Source organism: Martes martes (assembly GCF_963455335.1).
Source record: "Martes martes genome assembly, chromosome: 18".
NCBI lineage: Eukaryota > Metazoa > Chordata > Mammalia > Carnivora > Mustelidae > Martes > Martes martes.
Genome location: NC_137906.1, coordinates 21,507,974 through 21,531,240, shown reverse-complemented (window position 1 = coordinate 21,531,240; position 23,267 = coordinate 21,507,974). Strand labels below are relative to the sequence as shown.

Below are 23,267 nucleotides of genomic sequence, written 5' to 3'. Positions count from 1 at the left end.
CCTTTGCACACACTGCTTCCCCTGCCTGCATTCCCTCATCTCTAGCCCCATTGCCACGACCCACATTCGAGGCTCTGAGGGACAGCATCACCCTCATCCTGGGCTCCCTGAAGCTGCCGTGGCCCCCTCACATGCATCCTTGTGCAGTGGACTCGGTCTACACTGGAAATATGCTTATCTCACTTTCCAGCTTTAGTCTGATTGTTCTCGGAATAGAGTCCAAGTCCTCCGACCTACCATCTTGTGGTCTGGACCCAGCCCAGCTCCTAGCCATCTCGTCTCTCTTGATCCCATCTTCAAATCTTCCACCAAACAATCCAAGCCATTTCCTACCTCTGAGCCTTGCAGTCCCCTCTGCCTGGAAATCCACTCCCTTGCAAGGAAGGCATATGTTACTTTTGCCTGCCCAGGATCCCCTTCCTTTTCCTCTGATAATGGGAACCCCTCCCAGCTCTCGGATCTGGAGGTGCCCATAGGGCTGACCCATTTCTGCCTTTGAGGGTGAGCTTGAGACCCAGCCTTCTAGAGTCCTTTTTCTTTTCTTTATTATTATTTTTTAAAGATTTATTTATTTATTTGAGAGAGAGGGAGGGAGGGAGAAAACCCAAGATGGGGGAGCAGCAGAAGGAGAGGGAGAAGCAGGCTCCTTGCTGAGCAGGGATCCCGATGCGGAGCTGAATCCCAGAACCCCAAGATCATGACCTTGAGCAGAAGGCAGCCGCTTAATGGGCTGAGCCACCCAGGCACCTCTAGAGTTCTTTTTCCTTTCTTAATTGGGATGCTGTGGGTGCAGTATACATTCCCCAGTTGGCCGCAGCCCACTTTTCTTCATCTTATTCCAGCTTCTCCCATTTATTTTATCTGCTTGGGTCCTAGAGGCATTTGGGTTTGAGATTCCTGGTATGCTTCTCCCTTCCTCCTCTGTCAGGTTCTGATTCCCTCCTAGATCCCAAGTGTTTTGCCTTCCCATTCCTACTGTGTCCGTGAATCCTGATTTGCTTATCTTGATGCCCAGAAGTGCCCCTGGTTCTGTGGGCATTCAGTTATGCCCCTTGGGGGCTGAGGAGCTGAGGCTCAGAAATCTAACTAAGTTCCATGGAGCCGGGAAGTCTGTCTCACTGAGCATGACTCTTTTCCCTGGAGAAAGGACAGGAGGCCCCAGTGTGTATTAAAAGAGCACAGGTGCAGCCCCAGGGGGCGTCTCTGGGCTGTGTCCTGGGAGAACGGTTCCTTTCGGGTCAGGGCATCACCAAAGGCAGTGGCTTACCACTTCTACCCAGTATCTTTGCTAGATTCATCCCCACTGTGTGCTCTGAGCCTGCCCACAGCCGTGGCTCACACATAATTGCTGTGTGAGGGATGGTCTTGGCTTGTCTGCGCCTTTCACATCTGAGATGAGCTCATTGCTTTCTTGATCTGCCCCATTCCTGGCAAAGGGTCTGCAGGATTGAGGAAGGGGCCAAGGGATAGGTTACCTCCCTTAAGGCAGACTGGGACCCGCAGCCTCCCCCCTGGGAAAGGAGCTTTGTGGATGAACTGTTTTCCTCTCCTTCTGGCAAAGGGCAGAGAAGACCGTGGGTTCTGGGAGGGGAGTACCTCTCCAGACTGGAGCCTTTCCGGGAAGAGTCACCTCAGTGACCATTTGTCCTGGGGAGCTCTCCTGTCACGTCTCCTCCCGGAGACAGCCTAGAAGGGTAGGGAGGCCAGACAAATGAGCGAGCGAGCACTCGGGTGTGTAGGAAGGGGGAGGCTGGATCTAGAGCCTCCATTTAGACCCTTGAGTCCTGACTTAGCAGGAAAGGAAGTCTGACGTCTGAATGGGGACCTCCACCTGCCCCACCCCTTACTCCCTCAACTGACCTTTGCTCTGGCCCCTGCTACCCTGTGCCCACCTTCTTCTCCCAACTAATAATAGCACTATGGAACCAGAACCGAAAGGGCACCAAATGGACGGTGCATGGTGGAGTCTGCTGGGGACCCCAGAAGTGAATGGGCAGCTACTCACCTCCTGCCAGAGGTGAGAGGCAACACACTTAATAACCAGTACAACATGGGCACCAACCAAGTAGAATGTTCCAGCTGAATCTCAGACCTGATGCCACGGATGCTCAAATATAAGATGTCATTGACCATAAAATGTATTTACTATCACTGGAAAAACTTGTCAATGGAACTATGACCAATGCATGCTTTCTTTCTTTCTTTTTTTTTTAAGATTTTATTTAAGAGAGAGCGTGCCCATGGGCGGGGCAGGATTAGAGGGAGAAGTCCATGGGCTACGGTAAGGCAGGGTACACTGGAGCGGTCCCTTCAGCAAACAGCTTGAGGGAGAAATCCAGGGCGGGGGCAGCCTGGGTCAGCATCCCCAGAGAGATGACGTCGATGTGGGGCCCGCAGAACCGAGGGAGGTTGACCAGCGTGATGCCCCCGCTGGCTTCCACGCCCACACCCGGGAAGCGGGCCTTCAGCAGGGCGGCCGTGGGGTGCAGCTCCTGCGGGGACACAAGCCAAGGGGAAGTGAGGGTTCCCCCACGCGGCCGCTTCCCGGGAAGCAGAGCCTGCCTCACCTCGGGCTTGAAGTTGTCCAGCAGGACGAGGTCCGCTCCAGCCTCGGCTGCCTCCATAGCCTCCTGCAGACTGCCGCACTCCACCTCCACCTTCAGGGCGAAGTCAGCCACCTGCCGTGCCCCCCGAACCGCCTGAGGGGCAGGTAGGGGAAGGGGACAGTGAGGACAGCGGCCCTGGGGTGGATAGTGAGAAGACCAGGCAGCCCGGTGGTTTCTCTCGCACAAGGTGAAACCACATGAAATGACCACTTGGGTGGATCAGAAAAACGGCCAAACACCAGTCGTATTTGGCAGCTGGACGGGAGAATATGGAAACTGGAAGGGGGCTCTTTCTGCCCAGGGGTCCTGTCCTCCTGCTATAATAAAAACGCCTTCTGGGGCGCCTGGGTGGCTTAGTGGGTTAAAGCCTCTGCTTTCGGCTCAGGTCATGATCCCAGGGTCCTGGGATCCAGCCCCGTGTGGGCTCTCTGCTCAGCAGGGAGCCTGCTTCCTCCTCTCTCTCTGCCTGCCTCTCTGCCTACTTGTGATCTCTGTCTGTCAAATAAATGGATAATCTTAAAAAAAAAATTAAAAAAAAAAAACGCCTTCTTACACAGAGAAAAAGATAAAAATAAATAAATAAAACTGGAAGGGGTCTTCGAGAACATTTTAACCTAGGAAACCAGTCCAGGGAGCTAGGGTGACCTGCCCAAGGTCCCAGCGCCACCAACACCAGGTTCCCCCGCAGCATGCCCTTCGCTTTTGAACATCAGAGCAGGTCCCCGAGCACCGGTAGAGAAGAGACGGCCACTCGCCCATCTGGCGGATAGAGGTCCCGGATATGAGGGATCAAGAGGGTCCAGCAGCCCCGACTCCCAGGCCATCACTGTTCCCCAGGGAGTGGGTGGGGGGGGAGGGTCCCCAGTAGAGCGCAAAGGCTGCGGCGGGGAGATCGGAGGGGGACTGGGGCAAGAGCGTGGCTGGGCACATACCTTTTCCACGCCTCCGGCTGCCACCACGTGGTTGTCCTTCACCATCACTAGCCCCCCTAGGTCGTAGCGGTGGGCCTTGGCCCCACCCACCAGGAGCCCGTACTTCTCCACCAGCCGGAAGCCGGGCGTGGTCTTCCTCGTGCCCGCCACGTGCCCGGCCCAGCCTGCCTCCCTGGCGGCCTCCACGGCGGCGGCGGCAGCGCTGGCCACCCCACTGCAGCGGGCCAGCGTGTTCAAGGCCACCCGCTCCCCCAGCAGCAGGCAGTGGGCGGGGCCCCGGACCTCGGCCACCCTGGCCACGGGCACCAGCTTTGAGCCCTCAGGGAGGAACCAGGAGACCTGGCAGTTGACTCGGGCAAAGATGGCATCGAAGAAGGGCCTTCCAGCCAGTACCCCGGAGGACTTGGCCCACAGGACCGCCTGCGAGGGGGCCGCCCCCGTGACCAGAGCTGCGTGGTTGGGACCCGGGCAGTCCTCTCGGAGCCAGCTGTCTGCCAGGGCGGCCAGAGTGGTGGGGGGCAGCAGCAGCGCCAGGCCTGGGAGGGAAAGACGGAGAAGGGGGTTACATTTTGGCTGCCGCTCTGGGAGTCGGGGGTGGTTGTCGAAACATTTAAGGACCAGCGAAACTGGGGGCTAGCCCATCAGGGTCAAGATCTGGGGGTCCGGGGAGAGGACCTTGTGGAGTGGACGAGGTTGTCAGATTAAGTAAATAAAAACACGGGACACCGAGGTAGATTTAAACTTCTGGTGAACATCAAAGGTTTTTTTTTTCTTTTTTTTTTTTTTTAAGATTTTATTTATTTATTTGACAGACAGAGATCACAAGTAGGCAGGCAGGCAGAGAGAGAGGAGGAAGCAGGCTCCCCGCCGAGCAGAGAGCCGGATGCGGGACTCGATTCCAGGACCCTGGGATCATGACCTGAGCCGAAAGCAGAGGCTTTAACCCACTGAGCCACCCAGGTTCCCGAACATCAAAGGTTTTTATGTTTTTGTTTTTGTTTTTAAGTATAAATGATACTTATAACATACTTACACTTAAAAATTATCTGTTGAGTATCTGAAATTCAGATTTAACTGAGTGGTCTATAGTCTGTGGCAAACCCTTTCTGGATCAACAGATGGTGACCGACTGAAGGAGAAGACCCCTGAGTCACCTGCTGCCTTTGCCGCTGGCCAGGCAGGACGCCAGTGTGTCTGCTCCACAGCTGTGGAGACCGAGTAAAGGCAAGTAGGCTGAGGTCACACAGCAAATGGGCGGTAGAGGCCGACCCACCAGGCTATATGGCCGTGGCCGTTGGTTCTTCTGCCTTTGAACCTCTTGCGTGGAGCACCCCGCCCCCCACGCCTGATGTCTCAACGAACTGTCCTCTCTCTAGAGATGGGGTCTGTACAAGCAACGTGCTGGGGGAAACTGGGCTTGAGCCGTTGCTCTGTGAGGCACAGCTTCAGGAGCGTGGCCGAGTCCTTTCCCCGTAAGAAAAAGAGTAGTGCAGGGGGGCACCTGAGTGGCTCAGTGGGTTAAGCCTCTGCCTTCAGCTCAGGTGATGATCTCAGAGTCCTGGGATCGAGCCCCACGTCTGGCTCTCTGCTTCCCCTCTTCTCTCTCTGCCTGCTGCTCCGCCTACTTGTGATCTCCCTCTTTTTGTTTAAAAAAAAAGCAGTGCCCACGCGGTCCGTCCCGCGGGCATGTAGCGGTTAACCCGCTATAAGGGCTGTTGAACGGATGGGTGAGCTCAGACACGGTGCAACATCGCCATCTATCGGCCAGGAGAAGACCTGCAGCCTCATGTGCTGGAGCCCTGGATGGACGCAGCGCCTCTGTGGAGGAGGGGGAGATCATTGGATGGCATGTTGGGGGATTTCAACTGGTTACTATGTTAGGCGGTTTTGTTTCAGTTGCTCACTTTTACTCCAAGCTGAAGTTAAGACCAGGCGTTCTGGCTTGTTCTACTCTCAGAATAAGGCCCTTCTTGCCCAACCTTTCTCCCCCAAAGCCAAGCACCCAATTTTCACCTCCCCCACCACCCGGTATTGTACCTGGCCCTCCTTTCCCACATTCTGCTCCAAGTGGCTTCCATTCCTGGCCCAGAGCAAGCTGTGCCCTGGCTGGCTGCTGGGAACAGTCAATAAAAGTGACAAAGACGTAGTTCATATCTCCACTGTTCACCAGCCAGCCAGGCAAAAGGCCCCGGACATACAGCAGAGATGCAGAAGCTCCCACTCCATCCACACCAGGTACAGTGATGTTTGCTTTTTTTTTTTTTTAAGATTTTATTTATTTATTTGACAGAGAATGAGAGAGCGCAAGCAGTGGGAGCAGGAGAGGGAGAAGCAGGCTCCCCGCTGAGCAGGGAGCCTGATGTGGGGCTCCATCCCAGGACCCTGGGATCATGACCTGAGCTGAAGGCAGACTTCAGCTGCTGAAGTCTCAGACTTCATACTGAGCTGAAGGCTTAACCCACTGAGGCACCCAGGCGTTTGTTTTTTAAAGTGAACGTGAATCCTTCAACTGGTGAGACCATGAGAAACAAACTGTGGGGCACCTCTACAACGAAATTCTACTGAGCAATAAAGGAACCAACTACAGACATACACAATAGGGACGCGTTTCGAATGTATTATTCTAAATAAAGAAGCCCTATTCTAAAGGCTATGTGCTATTTGAGTTCGTCATCCATATGACATTCTGGAAAAGGCAAAACCACAGCAAGAGATGAGACTAGTGGTTTCCTAAGAGTGGGGGAGGGGCTGGCCACAAGGAACGGCACCAGAGAGTCTGAGGTTGGGGCCAGACTATTCTGTATTTTGTCTCTGATGGTGGCTACACCATTGATGTGTTTGTGAAGACCCACAGAACTATACATAGAAAAGGGTGAATTTTATTCCTTGTAATTATACCTCATTAAACCTGACCTTAAAATAAGACGATAAAAACTAAATCACTCTCCCACCTAAAACCCCACGTTCATCCTGTTAGCTCCAGCTGATCCTTCTCTCCATTTTTCATTGATTCTTTTGACAAATCCTTCTTTTTTTTAAGATTATTTATTTATTGTGACCGATTTTTAAAGATTACTTATTTATTGTGACCGAGATCACAAGTAGACAGAGACAGGCAGACAGAGAGGAGGAAGCAGGCTCCCTGCCGAGCAGAGAGCTTGACACAGGGCTTAATCCTAGGACCCCAAGACCATGGCCTGAGCCGAAGGCAGAGGCTCCAACCCACAGGCGCCCCTTGACAAATCCCTCTTGAACTCCTGCCTTGTGCCAGCTACTAATTGCTGGGGGACAGAGTGGGCAGCTTTCCCTCTTAGCTTTCAGGCCTTAGCCTATGCTGTTCCAAGGCTATGCCTCTGCCCGGAAGTCCCTTCCCTTCCCCTCACCCCAGACCCCCATTCACCTCCACTCCTCTTTCGGGTCTTCTCTCAGATATCATTTCCTTGGCAGGGGGCTCTTGGAGACCTCCTATCAGGCCACGTGCTCAGTCGGCTCCTTGTTCTTCACCTATGCTCTATGCTGGGGGCCAAAATGAGTCATCCCAAGAGAGTTTTCTGCTCCATCCCGAGCACTAACACACAGAACCACATAAATGTGCTGCTCTGATAGGTCAAGAATGGCCAAATACTGGTGATTTCGTATTGTTTTGCTTAATACTTGGTGTTCAGTGATACTTATCCAGGCAGAGAGACCGCACAGTGGAAGGAATCAGAACCCAGACTCCGGGGCCCTATGGTCTGGGCTCAGCCACCTTCAGCTAAGTGATCTTCGGTAAGGGACTGAAAGTCTCCGGGGCTTCGAAGGTGTCTCCTTTGTGACAGGGATAAGGAAAATAACCACCTCACAGGGTTTTATTAAAATTAAATGAGTTACCATAAGCAAAGCTCTCGGGAACACCGGCGCTCGGTAGATGTGTTTGCTAAAGGATGACCGAGCCTTTACCAAGGGTCGAGGGAGCACAGAGGGAAAAATGACTAAGTGTCTATGAGGAAGGAGGAGGTAGTTTTTGTGGCCTTGAAGGATGAGTAATCTTTGCCAGGCAGAGTTATGAGGTGATGGTGTGTGTGGGGGGGGGTTGGCATTTCGGGCTGAGAGCAGGTGTTTGAGACTGAAAAGCAAGAACATTAGAGAAACGCTGTAGGGGCGGCCTTCTGGAGAACAGTGGGATGACCAGAGTGAGAAAAGCCTAAATTATTTAGCTGAGCAATTTGGACAGATCTTAGGGGCCATCGCAGAATTTTAACCACAAGGGAATTTTTTTTTTAATTTTATTTTTAAGTAATCTCTACACCCAGCGTGGGGCTTGAACTTACAACCCCGAGATCAAGAGTCCCAAACTCTACTGTGTGACCGTCTGAGCCAGCCAGGCACCCCAAGCAAGGGAATTACAGAATGATGATTTTGTTCTGGAAGGGTCACTTTGGCCACCCACTGGAGACAGGTTGGGAGGTGAAAGGAGGCTGAGGCAATCGGCCAGACAGAAAGAGACGAAGCCCTGGTCTTGGGCAGGAACCGTGGGAATAGCAAGCAGGGGCAAAAGCGAGAGCTGTTTCTAAGGCAGGGTCTGCCGGAATGAGCATCTCATGGGATGTGGAAGCCTTGGGTCTCTGCCATGGGTTTAGCTGCAAACCGCCACAAGGCACCAGTCAAGGCAGAGGATGGGAGCAGCCAAAGGCAGCAACCTGCACGCCTCTGGGGTGCCAGCCTTGGGCTCCGTGGTTCTCTCTGGCTTTCTCATCTCATCTCACCACAGGGGATTTCTCTCATTTACAAGCACAGTAAGTGAATGTCAAGGAGGCTCGTGCACCAGGATGCAGCTGGGAAGCAGCAGAGCACGGGGGTGGGAGAGTGGGGAGGGGTGGGGAGAGACTTTGGCTCTGCAGATGTTAGGGTTGAAATGCCAGCAGGAAAATGTGCACTGGCCGTGCTCCGAAGGTGGGTGCTGGCGTCCGGACAGACAGTGGGTGAGCAATGGGGATTTTGGAGCGGCCGGCGGACACAGCAGCGGGTAAGATCAGTAGGTCAGGTAGGAAGAGGAGGGTTCTGGGAAGCACCAGTATTTAAAAAGAGAAGCAGCACCAGGACGGAGTGGGTGTCTGGAGCCGAGGGTTTCAAGAAGTAGGATGAGAGCAGACGCAAGTAGAAGGAAGGCTGCAAGTGGGCATAAGCCTTAGCAGCGGGGAAGCCCTTGCTGGAGCAATCTTAGTGCTGCGTGGTGCAGGCAGAAGCCACAGTGTCATGGTCAAGGACTAGTACATGGGAGGTGAGGAAGTGGAGGTGGTGGGGGTGATCGCTCTTCTTGGCAGAACCGAGAAAGCAGGGATCCACCTGAGATGGTCAGACTCTCTGCTGCTCAGGCCCAGGCCAGAGCCACTGAATCAGAATCTTTCAGGGGGTGGTTCCCAGGCATCCAAGGTTTGGGACAGTCCTCCTACCCCCGTAATTCAGATGCCCATGAGGGTTAAGAACCAATGCTCCCCGGTGCCTGGCAGGCTCGGTTGGTACAGCGTGCAACTGGTGATCTTGGGGTGGTGAGCTCGAGTCCCACGTTGGGTGTAAAGATTACTTAAAAAAAAAAAAAAAAGAACCAGTGCTCACATGAGACCACATATTGTGCCTCTGTTTACATGAAATGTCCAGAAAAGGCAAATCAAGAAGCCAGATGTCAGAACCGTGTGTGCCCGGGGTTGGAAATGAAGCTTCAGTGGCATGTACTTGGTTGTACTGGAGTGATGGAAATAATCTGTGGAGATGGGCGTGCAACTTAGCAAATTTACCAAAAATCATTAAACTGTTCACTTAGACAAGAGAAGCAAGAACCGATGAGCGGCCAGAGGCAGGAGCCATCCTGGAACACCAGCGAACCAATCAATCCAGACACCAAACATCAAAACTCAACGTCAAGAAGAAAGACAACCAGATACTGGGCGCTCCACCAACACGCAGCAATGCTCTTGCCCAAACAGCTAAGCCAGAGTCGGATGAGACATCCAGATGCAACGGCCAATTTGTAAGAAAACCAGAGGACAGAGGAACATGTTAAACTCTACCATGGGAACATAGCCAGCAAAGTTCACACCACAGGAAACTAACAGAGGACAACCTCATTTTTCCAACGAACACATTGCAAGGAAAACAAAAGATTAAAAGACTCTCAAAACAGGGGTGCCTGGCTGGCTCAGTCAGTAGAGCATGAGACTCTGGATCTAGGAGTCATGAGTTCAAGCCCCATGCTAGGTGCAGAGATGACTTGAAAATAAAATATTTAGGGGCACCTGGGTGGCTCTGTTGGTTAACTGACTTCCTTCGGTTCAGGTCATGATCTTAGGGTCCTGGGAGGGAGCCCTGTTTTGGGTACCCTGCTCAGCACGGAGTCTCCTCCCTCCGCCCAACCTCTCTGCTTGTGCACATTCTCTCTCAAGTAGATAAAAATCTTTGTAAAAAATAAGTAAAAATTAAAAGGAATCTTTTTAAAAAAGAGTTATTCATTTATCTGAGATCAAGTGTGCTCGAGAGCACATAGGGGAGGGGCAGAGGGAAAGGGAGAGAGTCTCAACCAGACACGGGGCTCGATCTCACAACCCTGAGATCACTACCTGAGCCAAAACCAAGAGTCAGAAGCTTAACCGACTGAGCCACCCGGGTGCCACCCACCATCCCACCACCCCCTGCCTAAAGAATCTTAAGACACATGCTAACCAATCACAACATATGGATCCCAGCTGGATCCTAATTCAAACAAATTGAAACCAAATTAGAGCATGTATAAGACAACTGGAAATCTGGACACTGATTGGATGTTTGATAACATCAAGGAAATTTTTTTTTAAAGATTTTATTTATTTGACAGATAGAGATCACAAGTAGGCAGAGAGGCAGGCAGAGAGAGGAGGAAGCAGGCTCCCCGCTAAGCAGAGAGCCCGATGCAGGGCTTGATCCCAGATCCCTGGGATCATGACCCGAGCTGAAGGCAGAGGCTTTAACCCACTGAGCTACCCAGGCGCCCAACATCAAGGAAATTTTTTTAAAAATTTAGATGTAGGGATGCCTGGGTGGCTCACTCGTTAGGCGTCCACCTTCAACTCAGGTCATGATCGCAGGGTCCTGGAATGCAGCCCCGCATCGGGCTTTCTGTTTGTCGGGAAGCCTGCTTCTCCCTCTCCCACTCCCCCTGCTTGTGTTCCCTCTCTCGTTGTGTCTCTCTATGTCAAATAAATAAATAAAATATTTTTTAAAAATTTAGGTGTAAAAAAAATTTAGTTGTGATCATTGTATTGTAGTTGTAACAAAAAGAAAAGTCCTAAGGGCGTCTGGGTGGCTCAGTCGGTTAAGCTGTCTGCCTTCAGCTCAGGTCCTGGTCCCAGGGTCCTGGGTTTGAGTGCCTGGTTGGTCTCTCTGCTCAGTGGGAAGCCTGCTTCTTCCTCTACCCCTCCCCCCTTCTCACCATCTCTCTCTCTTAAATAAATAAAATCTGGGGCGTCTGGGTGACTCAGTGGGTTAAGCCTCTGCCTTCGGTTCAGGTCATGATCTCAGGGTCCTGGGATCGAGCCCCGAGTCAGGCTCTCTGCTCAGCAGGGAGCCTGCTTCCCTTCCTCTCTCTCTGCCTGCCTCTCTGCCTACTTGTGATCTCCATCTGTCAAATAAATAAATAAAATCTTTTAAAAAAATAAATAAAATCTTAAAAAGAAAGGAGGGAGGAAGGAGGGAAAAGGAAGGCAAGCAGGCAGGAAGGAAGGAAAGTAGGAAGAAGGAAGGGGGGAGGGGGAGATTGAGAGGGAGGGAGGGAAGAGAGAAGGAAGGAAAGGAGACCGAGGACCCTCATTTGACAGAGGGTCAAAGAAAATTTTCCTTAAGATGAGCAAGGCATCGATTCTCAACCTCTGCGGCACAATGGAATTCTCTAGGGGGCTCAGCAAAATGCTGATGCGGGGCCCCAATTCCAGAGATTCCAATGTAACTGGTCTGCACCGTGCTCCCTAGTAGCAGAGCCGAGAGCTTCGGGGCTGCAGGAGGGGAATCGTCCCTACCATCCACAGGCGCCTACCATAAGCCAGGCCCTTGCCACATGGCCTCAGACCTGGCATTTCATCACAAATCCTACCCTCGCCCCGGTTCAACCAGTGCAGACCCATGTCATTGTGCCCACCCCACCCCCTCCAACATGCCAAGTGGCTCCACCAGCTGGGGTTACTCTCTTGGAGCTTCGAGACCCACTGCATGGCTTCTCTGTTGTGGAGCCAGAATGTTACCCACTCCCTGTTCCATTTGTGAAAAATAAATTCGTCCAGTTGGCTTCAGGCCCCGACTCTCCTGCATTTCCAACAAAAGGGGAGCTTTGAAAATACATCTCTTCTAATTAGCAGCTGCTACTGACAGGAACTTCCGAGAAGGGAGAGCTGTTTTTGCAGGAACCTGAGGAGACCTCGTACTGAAACTGTCATCTGGAGGGGACAGCTGTCACGCCCTGTCCTGCTCCCACCCTTGTCGTTATTATATGCAAAAGTTCTCTCAAGGTGCCTACACTTCACAGATTAACGTTTTACCCTGTGGGATGTACCCTTGGTCTCTTAGTTGGCTGTCCAGAGCTAATTGAAGTTGGCATCTCTGGGGGAAACCCTGTTACCCTGTTGGTGAAAAGGCAAGCTGGTGCAGCCACTCGGGAAAACAGTAAAGAGGTTCCTCAGAAAGTTAAAAATAGAGCTACCCTACGACCCAGCAATCACAATACTGGGTATTTGCCCCAAAGATACAGATGTAGTGATCTGAAGGGGCACCTGCACCCCGATGTTTAGAGCGGCAATGTCCACAATAGCCGAACTATGAGAAGAGCCCAGATGTCCATCGACAGAAGAATGGATAAAGGAAATGTACACGCACACACACACACACACACACACACACACTGGAGTATTTTTTTTTTTTTTTAAGATTTCACTTATTTATTTGACGCAGAGAGAGAGAGATCACAAGCAGGCAGAGCAGCAGGCAGAGAGGGCAGGGGAAGTAGGGTCCCCGCTGAGCAGAGCCCAATGCGGGGCTCGATCCCAGGACCCTGGGAGCAGGACCTGAGCCGAAGGCAGAGGCTTAACCCACTGAGAGACCCTGGAGTCCCCACACACTGAAATATTACTCAGCCATCAAGAAGAATGAAATCTTACCATTTGTAACTATGTGGACAGAACTAAAGGATATTATGCTAAGTGAAATAAGTCAGTCAGAGAAAGACAAATACCATATGATTTCACTCATATGTGGCATTTAAGATGCAAAACAGATGAACATAGGGGAAGGGAAGGAAAAATAACATGGAAACAGAGGGAGGCAAGCCATAAAAGACTCCTTTTTTTTTTTTTTTAAAGATTTTATGTATTTATTCATGAGAGACACAGAGAGAGACAGAGAGAGAGGCAGAGGCAGAGACAGAGGGAGAAGCAGTCTCCCCACAGAGCGGGGAGCCCAATGTGGGGCTCCATCCCAGGACTCTGTGATCATGACCTGAGCTGAAGGCAGACACCCAAACCAACTGAGCCACCCAGGTGCCTCTCTCTTTTTTTTTTTTTTTTTTTTAAGATTTTATTTATTTATTTGACAGCACAAGCAGAGGGAGTGGCAGGCAGAGGAAGAGGGAAAACCAGGCTCCCGGCTGAGCAGAGAGTCTGATGTGGGGCTCGATCCCATGACCTGAGCTGAAGGAAGACACTTCATTGACTGGGCCACCCAGGCGCCCCCATAAGAGACTCTTAACTACAGAGAACAAACTGGAGGGGAGGTGGGTGGGGGATGGGGTAATTCAATGACGGGCATTAAGGAGGGCACTTGATGTAATGAGCACTGGGTATTATATGCAACTGACGAATCACTGAATTCTACCCCTGAAACTCATAATAGCCTATATGTTAATTAGTTGTTATTATGTTAATTATATATAAAATTAACCATGCTAATTATATGTTAATTGACTGTGTTAATTATATGTTAATTAACTTGAATTTAAATAAAATTTTGAAAAAAATTGGCATCGCTGTTTCTGAGGGGATGCAAAGCATCTTGGGATCTTTCTCACACTTCTTTCTTTCTTTTAAAGTTTTATTTATCTAAGTAATCTCAGGAGGCTTGGGTGGCTCAGTCAGTTGAGCGTCTGCCTTCAACTCAGGTTGTGGTCCCAGGGTCCTGAGATGGAGACCCGCATCCCTGCTCAGCGGGGAGGCTGCTTCTCCCTCTACCGCTCCCCCTGCTTGTGCTTGCTCTCTTTCTTTCTGTCAGATAAATAAATAAAATCTTTATCTAAGTAATCTCTACCCGCAACATGAGGCTCGAACTCATGACTCTGAGATCAAGATTCGCATTCTCTTCCAATTGAGACAGCCAGGCGCCCCTCCTGCCCTCCTTTCTTTACAAATAATGTAAAAAACAGATAAAGTGATGACTCTGGCAGAATATAGGAAAAATTTCCCACATGTCCACTTTTGCTGTTCTGTCTGGATGGCTGATTGATGCTTACTGTGTTTCCATCCTCCCTGGATGGTGGCTCGGGGCCGTGAGGGACTGGGCCAGAATCAGAACCCCCGCACCTTCCTCTTTACATCAGTCACTCATTCCTGTCTGGGATGGGCGGGCATACCCGGAGGCTCTGTGAACGCCCCCAAGATGAGTATAGCAAGTGTTTGCTCTTACTTCTGTGTGTAATGACGTGGTCTGTGCCCACGGCTATGGGGCTGGTATGTTTTCCAACTAAAACCGAGTCAGCAAGGGGAGGGCTCCGTCGGTGCAGCATGCAACTCTCGATCTCGGGGTCGTAAGTTCAAGCCCCATGGTGGGTGTAGAGATTACTAAAAATAAATACATAAACTTAAAAAAAAAAAGATGGTTCTTCCCAATTTACACGAAAAAAAATCAACTCAGAAGTTGTCCATTTTAAAGGTTTCACATTCCTAAATTTTTCTTAAAACAGGTGTCTGCTACCATTTGTCTAGGATAGAATCTGGAAGGACATAATGTCTAATAATAATGATGGCTAACACAGGGATGCCTGGTGGGCTCAGTCGAAGTGTGCAACTCTGGATCTTGGGGTTGTGAGTTTGAGCCTCACGCTGGGGGCGGAGGTCAAACAGATAGATAGATAGAAAGCAGCTGACACTTTCGCCGTCCTTAAATCCTGTGCCAAGCATCCTACATATATTGGCACACCCAATCCTCACAACAACCTTAAGAGGTGGGTCCTATTACTTTCCTCATTTTACAGATGAGGAAGCTGAGGCACGGAGAGGACACATAACACACCTGAAGTTCACAAAGTTCATATAGCTGGGAAGTGGGGAGTCAGGTCATGACCTCAGGCAGGATGGCCCCAGAGTCCCCTCACTGACCCCACCCCTCCCACCGCCATCATCTAGCACTAAGCGGTTTTTTAAAACTGCTATGTGCTTACCATGTCAACATTTGCAGAGTTCTGTGAGCCACACCCATGGTTCTAGGGCTCTTGCCCTGGTGTATGGGAACATTGGAATCGGGAGTCAGAAACACCTGGGTTGGGGGGCAACCTGGCTGGCTCAATCAGCAGAGTATACGACTCTTGATCTCTGGGTTGTGAGTTCAAGCCCCATGGTGGGTGTAGAGATCACTTAAAAAAAAAAAAAGAGGGGCGCCTGGGTGGCTCAGTGGGTTAAAGCCTCTGCCTTCGGCTCAGGGTCCTGGGATCGAGCCCTGCATCAATCTCTCTGCTTGGGGAGGGAGGCAGCTTCCCTTCCTCTCTCTCTGCCTGCCTCTCTGCCTACTTGTGATCTCTGTCAAATAAATAAATAAAATCTTAAAATAAGAAAGAAAGAAAAAAAAGAAAAAAGTCTTAAAAACAATGTTTGGGGGTGCCTGGGTGGCTCAGTTGTTAAGCGTCTGCCTTCCGCGCAGGTCATGATCACAGGGTCCTGGGATGGAGCCCCGAATCGATTCCCTGCTCAACGGGGAGCCTGCTTTTCTCTCTCCCTCTGCCTGCCACTCTCTCTCTCTCACTTTCAAATAATAAATACATAAATAATTTTTTCAAAAAAAAAAAAAAGGAAAGGAAAGGAAAGCACAGGGCCACAACGAGGAGGGAAAGAGGTGACCTGCCCATGCCTAGACAGATGTCTCTGAGCCCCGCTGTGCGACCCTGGCCGCCGCCTTGTTTCTTCCTGCTATTTATTTGTTAATCCATTGGGCTGACACCAGATGGAGACAGAGGCTGGTAAGCCCCGCAGTTTCCCGCTAAATTCTTGTCTTATCCGTCCTTCTCTCTCCAGAGAGGAGAAAGGACCTCCAAACAGGGCCCCACAGGACTGCTCATCACGCCAGTGGTAAACCCATCTACAGAATTTCAAAGCGGATTGCTTCATTAGAGTAGCGAGAGAGGGCTGAGCCACAGGATGAGGCCAGATGGAGCGGGCCCTGAATGACAGGAACAAGTGAGGGTTTTGTTCAACAGGCAATGGGAAAATCACGAAAACTTTTGGTCGGAAGTCGCTTGGAAGTTCAGATATTTAAACTGTGACTGATGTTCTTGAAAGACACAAGATGGGAGCCTGTCGCGATAGCCCGGGCAAGGAGCAGTGGACCTGGGGAAGGACGGTGAGGGCCTCGCTCCCAATGCTGTAAAAGAGCACAGTACCGTGCACGCGCACAAACACACAACCAGACTGGCCGGCGTCTGCCCCCCCCACTCACACTTTGGTCAATCTGACCTCCCTGTCTTTGCCCACCAGTCTGCCATCTGCTTTGCCCCAACTCTGCTCTCTCCCCTCCTTTGGCCCCGTGTCCCCAGCTTTCACTTCATCCCTTTGACTTATCTACTCCCTCCGGGGCTTAGTTCCTGTGGGGTCAGGGACCCAGTGATTTACGCACACATCCCCCAATGAAGCAAAGGGAGCCTCCGCCAGGCTGTTCCCCCAGAGGGAGGGCCAGGCTGTTCCCCCAGAGGGAGGAGGGAACAGAAAGGGAAGACGTGTTGGTGGCGCTCAGGTGAAGGGAAGTGCAGAGGACGGGGCCAGTGTTTGGATATTGGGGTATGAGGGAGAATGGGCCGTCAAAGAGGACCCTGCGGTTTCCTGTCCAAGTAGGAGAACGGTGAGGCAGGAACAGAAACAGAGTGGATACAGGGGCTGGTCTTTGAGTCTGACACCCCCGGGAGAGGTCCAGGTGGAGACGGACTCGAAAGGCTTCCGAAGATGGAAATGGGATCTGAGCAGCACTCGGTGCTGGAGAGAGGGATGCAGGGAATCAGTATCAGGAGAACGACGACACCGAGGGATTTCTGTGCAGCAGCTCTTCGGGTGTATTATCTCACTTAACCCTCCCCACAACCCAAGGGGAGGCAATGTTTTCACTTCCTCCCTGAGGAAATCAACGCACAGCACACAGCGAGGAGAAGCATTTTGTCCCAGGTCACACGGCAGCAGGTGGCAGGGATCGGACTTGAGCCCAGGCTCTGACTCTGAGGTCATTTCTAAACCCAAAGCTCCTTTGAACCCCCCTGAAAGCTGGTTGCACAGGCCAGCCGGACGTTCCAGATGTGTGGGGCCAGCAGAAGTCCCAAGCAGGGGAGGCAGGTCAGAGCTGGGGAAGAAGCAGCCCAGGGAGGGGAAAGGGAAAATGCAGAGAGCTTAAGAAGGGGCTTCCTGTCCTCCAGGCACTGGCCAGTTTGTACTCCCCACAGCCCTGAGAGCTGGGAACGAAAACTGTCATTTTACAGATGCACAGAGAGGAGGCTCTAAGAAGTCAGGTGACTTGCCTGAGGTCACACAGCAGGTTCGTGGCGGAGCCCGGGTTCAAACACGGAGCCTTTTGACTCCAGACCCTGGCCCCTAGCACCACACAAAGGACCTCCTTAGTGACATCACTCCCACCCCAGGCAGCGTCCCTGGGCTCAAGGCCCCTCCCCCACCGGGCTGCAGGAGGGACAGGACTTTGCCTCCCCACCTCCCCGCCTGCTAGCAAGGGGCAAAGTCCAGAGCAGCTCCCCAGACATGGCCTCCTCCAGGCCCCCCCGGACCTTTCTTTTCCTGGGATTCAAGCCCCTTTCTCCCCAGCACTCGTTGGGGACTATAGAAAGAGAAGAAGCTTTCTGGAGACAGAAGAAGTGCTTGGGGTTCAGAGAGGTTGGAGGGTGATAGGGGGGCAGAGAGTAAATAGGAAGGAGGAGAATGGGTTTTCTGAGAATGGGGGAGGGTGGTAAGGGACCCTGATTACTGGGGATTGGGAGGGAGGCAGGATAGGGGAGATGGTGATACAGGCAGGGACAGAGAAGAGAGGCCTGGGAAGCTCTTTTACCTTCAGGGTCCATGACGGCTTGGAGGTGCAGGGCTGGTGTGTCCACTGCTCAGATCCTGTGTTCCCAGAGGTCCAGAGTGGGGGTGGGGCTGCCAGAGGAAAGAGGAAGGGGCCGGCCTAGCTCGTCCTTCTCCAGTTCTCTGGAGCTCCCTCCTGCCCACTCCCAGGACCCCTGGTGGCTGGACATGCTAGACATACTTCCTCCTTTCGCTTTCTATACAGCACAGGAGGAACTCGCGCTTGTCTAACTCGAAGTCCCCTCTTCCCTGAGCCAGAGGCCCCGTTCCCTCCACACACCCAGTCTTCCAAAGGCTGTGAGGCTGCTGGGGTCAGCCGGAAAGCTTCTGGGTGCACTAGGAGAATCATGGGGCTTAGCCCTGGGTTCAGACTTTAATTCCATCCTTTTTGGTCTTGAATACCTTCTTACCTTTTCCTGTGCCTCAGTTTTCTTAGCTGTAAGATGGGATAATTCCTCCTTCGTTGGCTCAACAGATAATCAAATGAGAAAATTCTGTGAATGACAGAGTAGAAAATCAACACTTCCTTTCCTTTAACTCCTCTTCCCAAGGTCCATCTTGCACCCCGAAACTTGCTTACCTCAGTCTAGCCTAGGCCTCCAAACTATTTTCTTCTCGATGCCATTTTTACTCTGGTTTCTCTCTCTCTCTCTCTCTCTCTCATTTTTTAAGATTTTAAAAATTTATTTGACAGACAGAGATCACAAGCAGGCAGTGAGGCAGGCAGAGAGGGGAGGGAGAGAAGCAGTCCCTGCGGGGCTTGATCCCAGGACCCCGGGATCACCACCCAAGTGGAAGGCAGAGGCTTTAACCCACTGAGCCACTCAGGCACCCCTACTCTGGTTTCTCTCTTAAAGACTCTTTGCTGACTCTTGCAAGTCCTTCTTCCTACATCCAACCTCGAATTTCAGTGTCCCCTGGGTGAAGTGCGTGGTTTCTCTTTCCCACCTCTGCACACAGATAAACTACATTTCCCAGCCTCCTTTGCACTAAGGCCACCACGTGACTGAATTCTATCCAGTGGAATGTGAGCAAAAGTGATACCTCCACTTCCAGACCAGGCTCTTGAAAGCCTTCCCAGGAGGCTGCCCTCTCTCCCCACTGGGAACCGCAGAGCCTCAAAGTAGAAGGAGCCTGGGTCCCTGATTGACCTTATGGAAGGCTTGCTTCCAATACCAGCACTGGACTGTCACATAAGCAAGGAAAAAAACTTCTCCTGAGTTATACCCCTGAGACTGGGGGGCTATTGGTTACAACAGCTCGCCTTCTCCAGCTCCTAAGATTCTTGTCATGGAGCCCTTCCCATGCTGCACAGTGCAGGACATAATTTATGCATTGATGCTATTATTTAAATTGCTATCTAAAATCAGATGACTCTCAAATCTCTCTCTAGCTCTGCCTTCCCTTCCAAGTTCTAAAAATGAACTCATTATGTTCTCCCCCCAAACTGCTCATCTCTGCATTTCTACGTAATGTCATCCACATCTCCTCCACCTCCCAAGAAAGAAATCTTAAAGTCTGACCTCATTCTTCCCTCCATCACCCAATAGCCAGTTAGTCTAAAATCTGATTTTCTGAATAAGTGTATTTCAAACTTGACCTTCTTTTTCCCCTTAGGTCTGACCCCCCCACTATATCCAAGTTGTACTGGAATAATGCTCTCCTTTTGGGTTGTATTACCTTTAGGGCATCCCCCTAGATGCTAGGTTCACTCAAAAGACAGATCCAAGGGGCTCCTGTGTGGCTCAGTTGAGAGTCAGAATTTTGGTTTCAGCTCAGGTTGTGATCTCGGGGGTTGTGGGACTGGACCCTGCATTGGGCTCCACGCTGGGCCTGGAGCCTGCCTGGGATCCTGTCTCTCCCTCTGCCCCTCCCAGCTCGAGTGCATGTGCATTCTCTCCTCTCTTTCTCTAAATAAAGGAATAAAATCTTTAAAAACGAAAACAAAACCAAACCAATACAGATCTAAGCTTGCCACAAGTTTACTTAAAACCATCATTCGTTCTTTCATTAATTCCTTTACCTCTCCATTCAGGAAAGACATATTAGTGACTCCTGTGTGCGAGGCTACGGACCCTGGAATCACAAAGATGGGCCGTGGATTTGGAGGGGCTCCACTCTAATGAGTGAGGGACACCGTGCCGTAATTACAGCCCAGTGTGGTGTGGTCACACGACGCCCTGTGGAAGAAATGCTGTGTCTAGGGATGCTTGGGTGGCTCAGTCAGTTAAGCCTCTGCCCTCAGCTCAGGTCATGATTCCAGGGTCCTGGGGTCGAGCCCCCCGTTGGGATCCCTGCTCAGCAGGGAGTCTGCTTCTCCCTCTCCCACTCCCCCTGCTCATGTTCCCTCTCTTGCTGTGTCTCTGTCAAATAAATAAATAAAATCTTAAAAAAAGGAAGTGTCTGCCGGGGTGGAAGCAGCAAGGGTGGCTTCACAAAGGCTGTGACATTTGAGCTGAAACTTGAAGGTTGAGGAGTCTGGCGAGGAGTCAAGATATGTGTCCAGGGCACGCGGGGGGTGGGCTGGCTTCAGGCAGAGCGCCTACAGTGTGAGACTGAGGAAGTGCCTCTCTTCGTGGCCGACCTCCTGGGATGGATCGGTCCATAGTCCAGCTGGACCATCCACAAAGTCGGCAAGCAGGGACTGAGCACCCGAGGAAACTGAGGCACACAGACACCCATTTGCAGCACACTGTCTGGAGCAAATAGATTGTCTTCAAAGTACCCTGGACTGCTTCTGTCTAATGATTCTATCCCAGATCTCCCCCAGAACCGGACAGCCACCCACCGCATAGCAACCTCAAGCAATACCCTCTTAGGGTTTGAAAGTTTTCTCTTGGTTGCCTGAGTGGCTCAGTGGGTTAAGCCTCTACCTTTGGGTCAGGTCGTGATCCCAGGGTCCTGGCATTGAGCCCCGCATCTGGCTGTCTGCTCCGCAGGGAGCCTACTTCCCCCACCTCTCTCTGCCTGCCTCTCTGCCTACTTGTGATCTCTCTCTGTCAAATAAATAAATAAAAATTTTTTTTAAATTTTAAAAAAGAAAGTTTTCTCTCTACTTTTGTTTGTTTGTTTTAATTTTATTTGTTATTTATTTGACAGACAGAGATCACAAGTAGGCAGAGAGGCAGGCAGAGAGAGGAAGGGAAGCAGAGAGTTCGATGCGGGGCTCGATCCCAGGACCCTGGAATCATGACGGGAGCCGAAGGCAGAGGCTTTAACCCCCTGAGCCACCCAGGCGCCCCTTCTCTCTACTTTTGACTGGGTCTGCTCTTGCTACTACTTTGGGAATCTTAGAATCTTCTGATTAAATTCCTTTCTTCTTTTATTGACAGTTCCAACTTAATCTGCCTCCAGCCATGGCCCCTGAGTTTTGGAGCTCAAAGATGGGGTCTGTTTCACATTCCCTCAACAGAAGGGCTTGGAAGACTCAGAACCTACTGGCGTCCTCTCTTGGCTGCACCCCACACTTCACAGGGTCTGCCTGCCAAAGGAACATGGTCCGGAGTCAGAAATAGGGATGCAGAGGACACTTAGGTGTAAATATCCATTTTCAGAAATGAAACGTCCTTAGAATCATGCATGGAGGCCCTTTTCCTGTCTGTAAAAATGAATTGTACTAATAGATTTCTCATGACCTTCTCTATCTAAATCCTTTTACCCTCTGGAATTTTCATTTTGTAGGACAAAGCTTGATTTGGAACCATAATCATAATGTGTACTTTTTACTGTCTGGACAGAATGAATTTTTTAAAAAAGATTTTATTTATTTATTTGACAGAGAGACAGACAGCAGGAGAGGGAACAGAAGCAGGGGGAGTGGGAGAGGGAGAAGCAGGCTTCCCGCAGAGCAGGGACCCCTATGCGGGGCTCGATCCCAGGACTCTGGGATCATGACCTGAGCTGAAGGCAGACGCTTAATGACTGAGCCACCCAGGCACCCCTGGACAGAATAAATATTTTTAACATTTTAAACTATATACGCTCCCCGGGGCACCTGGGTGGCTCAGCGGGTTAGGCCTCTGCCTTCGGTTCAGGTCATGATCTCAGGGTCCTGGGATCAAGCCCCGAATCGGGCTCTCTGCTCAGCGGGAAGCCTGCTTTCCCTCTTCCCCCCACCCCCTGCCTCTGCCTGCCTCTCTGCCTAATTGTGCTCTGTCTGTCAAATAAATAAATAAAATCTTTTTAAAAAAGATTTTTATTTATTTATTTATTTGACAGAGAGAGAGAGATCACAAGCAGGCAGAGAGAGGAGGAAGCAGGCTCCCCACTGAGCAGAGAGCCCAATGCGGGGCTTGATCCCAGGACCTTGAGACCATGACCTGAGCCGAAGGGAGAGGCTTAACCCACTGAGCCACCCAGGCTCCCCAAATAAATAAAATATTTTTTTTTAAGAATTTATTTGTTTATTTGACAGAGAGAGATCACAAGTAGGCAGAGAGGTAGGCAGAGAGAGAGAGAGGGAAGCAGGCTCTCTGCTGAGCAGAGAGCCTGATGTGGGACTCGATCCCAGGACCCTGAGATCATGACCTGAGCCAAAGGCAGAGGCTTAACCCACTGAGCCACCCAGGCACCCCAAATTAATAAAATCTTAAAAAAAAACAAACAAAAACTATACAGGGCACCTGGGTGGCTCAGTGGGTTAAAGCCTCTGTCTTCGGCTCAGGTCATGATCTCAGGGTCCTGGCATCGAGCTCCGCATCGGGCTCTCTGCTGAGCGGGGAGCCTGCTTTCCCTTCTTTCTCTCTGCCTGCCTCTCTGCCTATTAGTGATCTCTGTCAAATAAATAAATAAAATCTTAAAAAACAAAACAAAACAAAACTATACATACTCCCCCACCCCACCCCATCCCCCGCACACACCAAGAAAATAACATGGCATATTCAGGGAGTTACCAGGACTTTGATGAGTCTGGGGGGCACAGTGTTTGCACTGAGGACTGACCAGGCAGGGTCCAGATCCTGAAGGGGTCTTACCCTGCTGAGTTCCATCTTGACTGCCGTAAGAGGTGCAGGGATAATCGGGACAGAGTGGCCTTTTAGAAGGGACCATCATGGGCAGAGGATGGAAATGACTGGGGGTCAAGAAACCCAAATAGAAGACTGCACAGGATCCAGGCAAGATGTGTTAGGGCCTGGGAGAAGGAATGGCTCCAAGGGATTATGGAAGAAGGGTCAGAGAACTCGGCACCCAAGAAGAAAGGACAAGAAGGAGTGGGAATTCGTGATGGTTCTGAGAAGCCCTGGAAAAGTCTAGAACAAACTTAGGTTTGGTAACCTCCCCACTTCTTTCAGAACCGAACTCAAACTCCCTCACCCTTCAGAGACAGGCTTCAACCTGCCCTTCCAGCCTCCTCTCTTGAACCAGACCCCATCTCCTCAGCGAACACCTTCTTATTAATTTTTTTTCTAATTGTAAAA

The 23,267-nt window shown here is 51.0% G+C and overlaps 1 protein-coding gene across 1 annotated transcript; it reads right to left on the bottom strand.

Annotated features, from left to right (window-relative positions):
• Positions 1-2,127: 2,127 nt before the first annotated feature.
• QPRT (quinolinate phosphoribosyltransferase) lies at positions 2,128-18,772 on the bottom strand. Its single transcript, XM_080830944.1, has 6 exons — positions 18,431-18,772; positions 18,261-18,344; positions 17,834-17,922; positions 3,539-4,074; positions 2,568-2,699; positions 2,128-2,492 (listed from the first exon to the last, which is right to left on the bottom strand). The coding sequence occupies exons 3-6, from the start codon at positions 17,844-17,846 to the stop codon at positions 2,277-2,279; spliced, it is 897 nt and encodes a 298-aa protein (XP_080687070.1). The 5' UTR covers positions 17,847-17,922; positions 18,261-18,344; positions 18,431-18,772; the 3' UTR covers positions 2,128-2,276.
• Between the last annotated feature and the right edge of the window lie 4,495 nt (positions 18,773-23,267).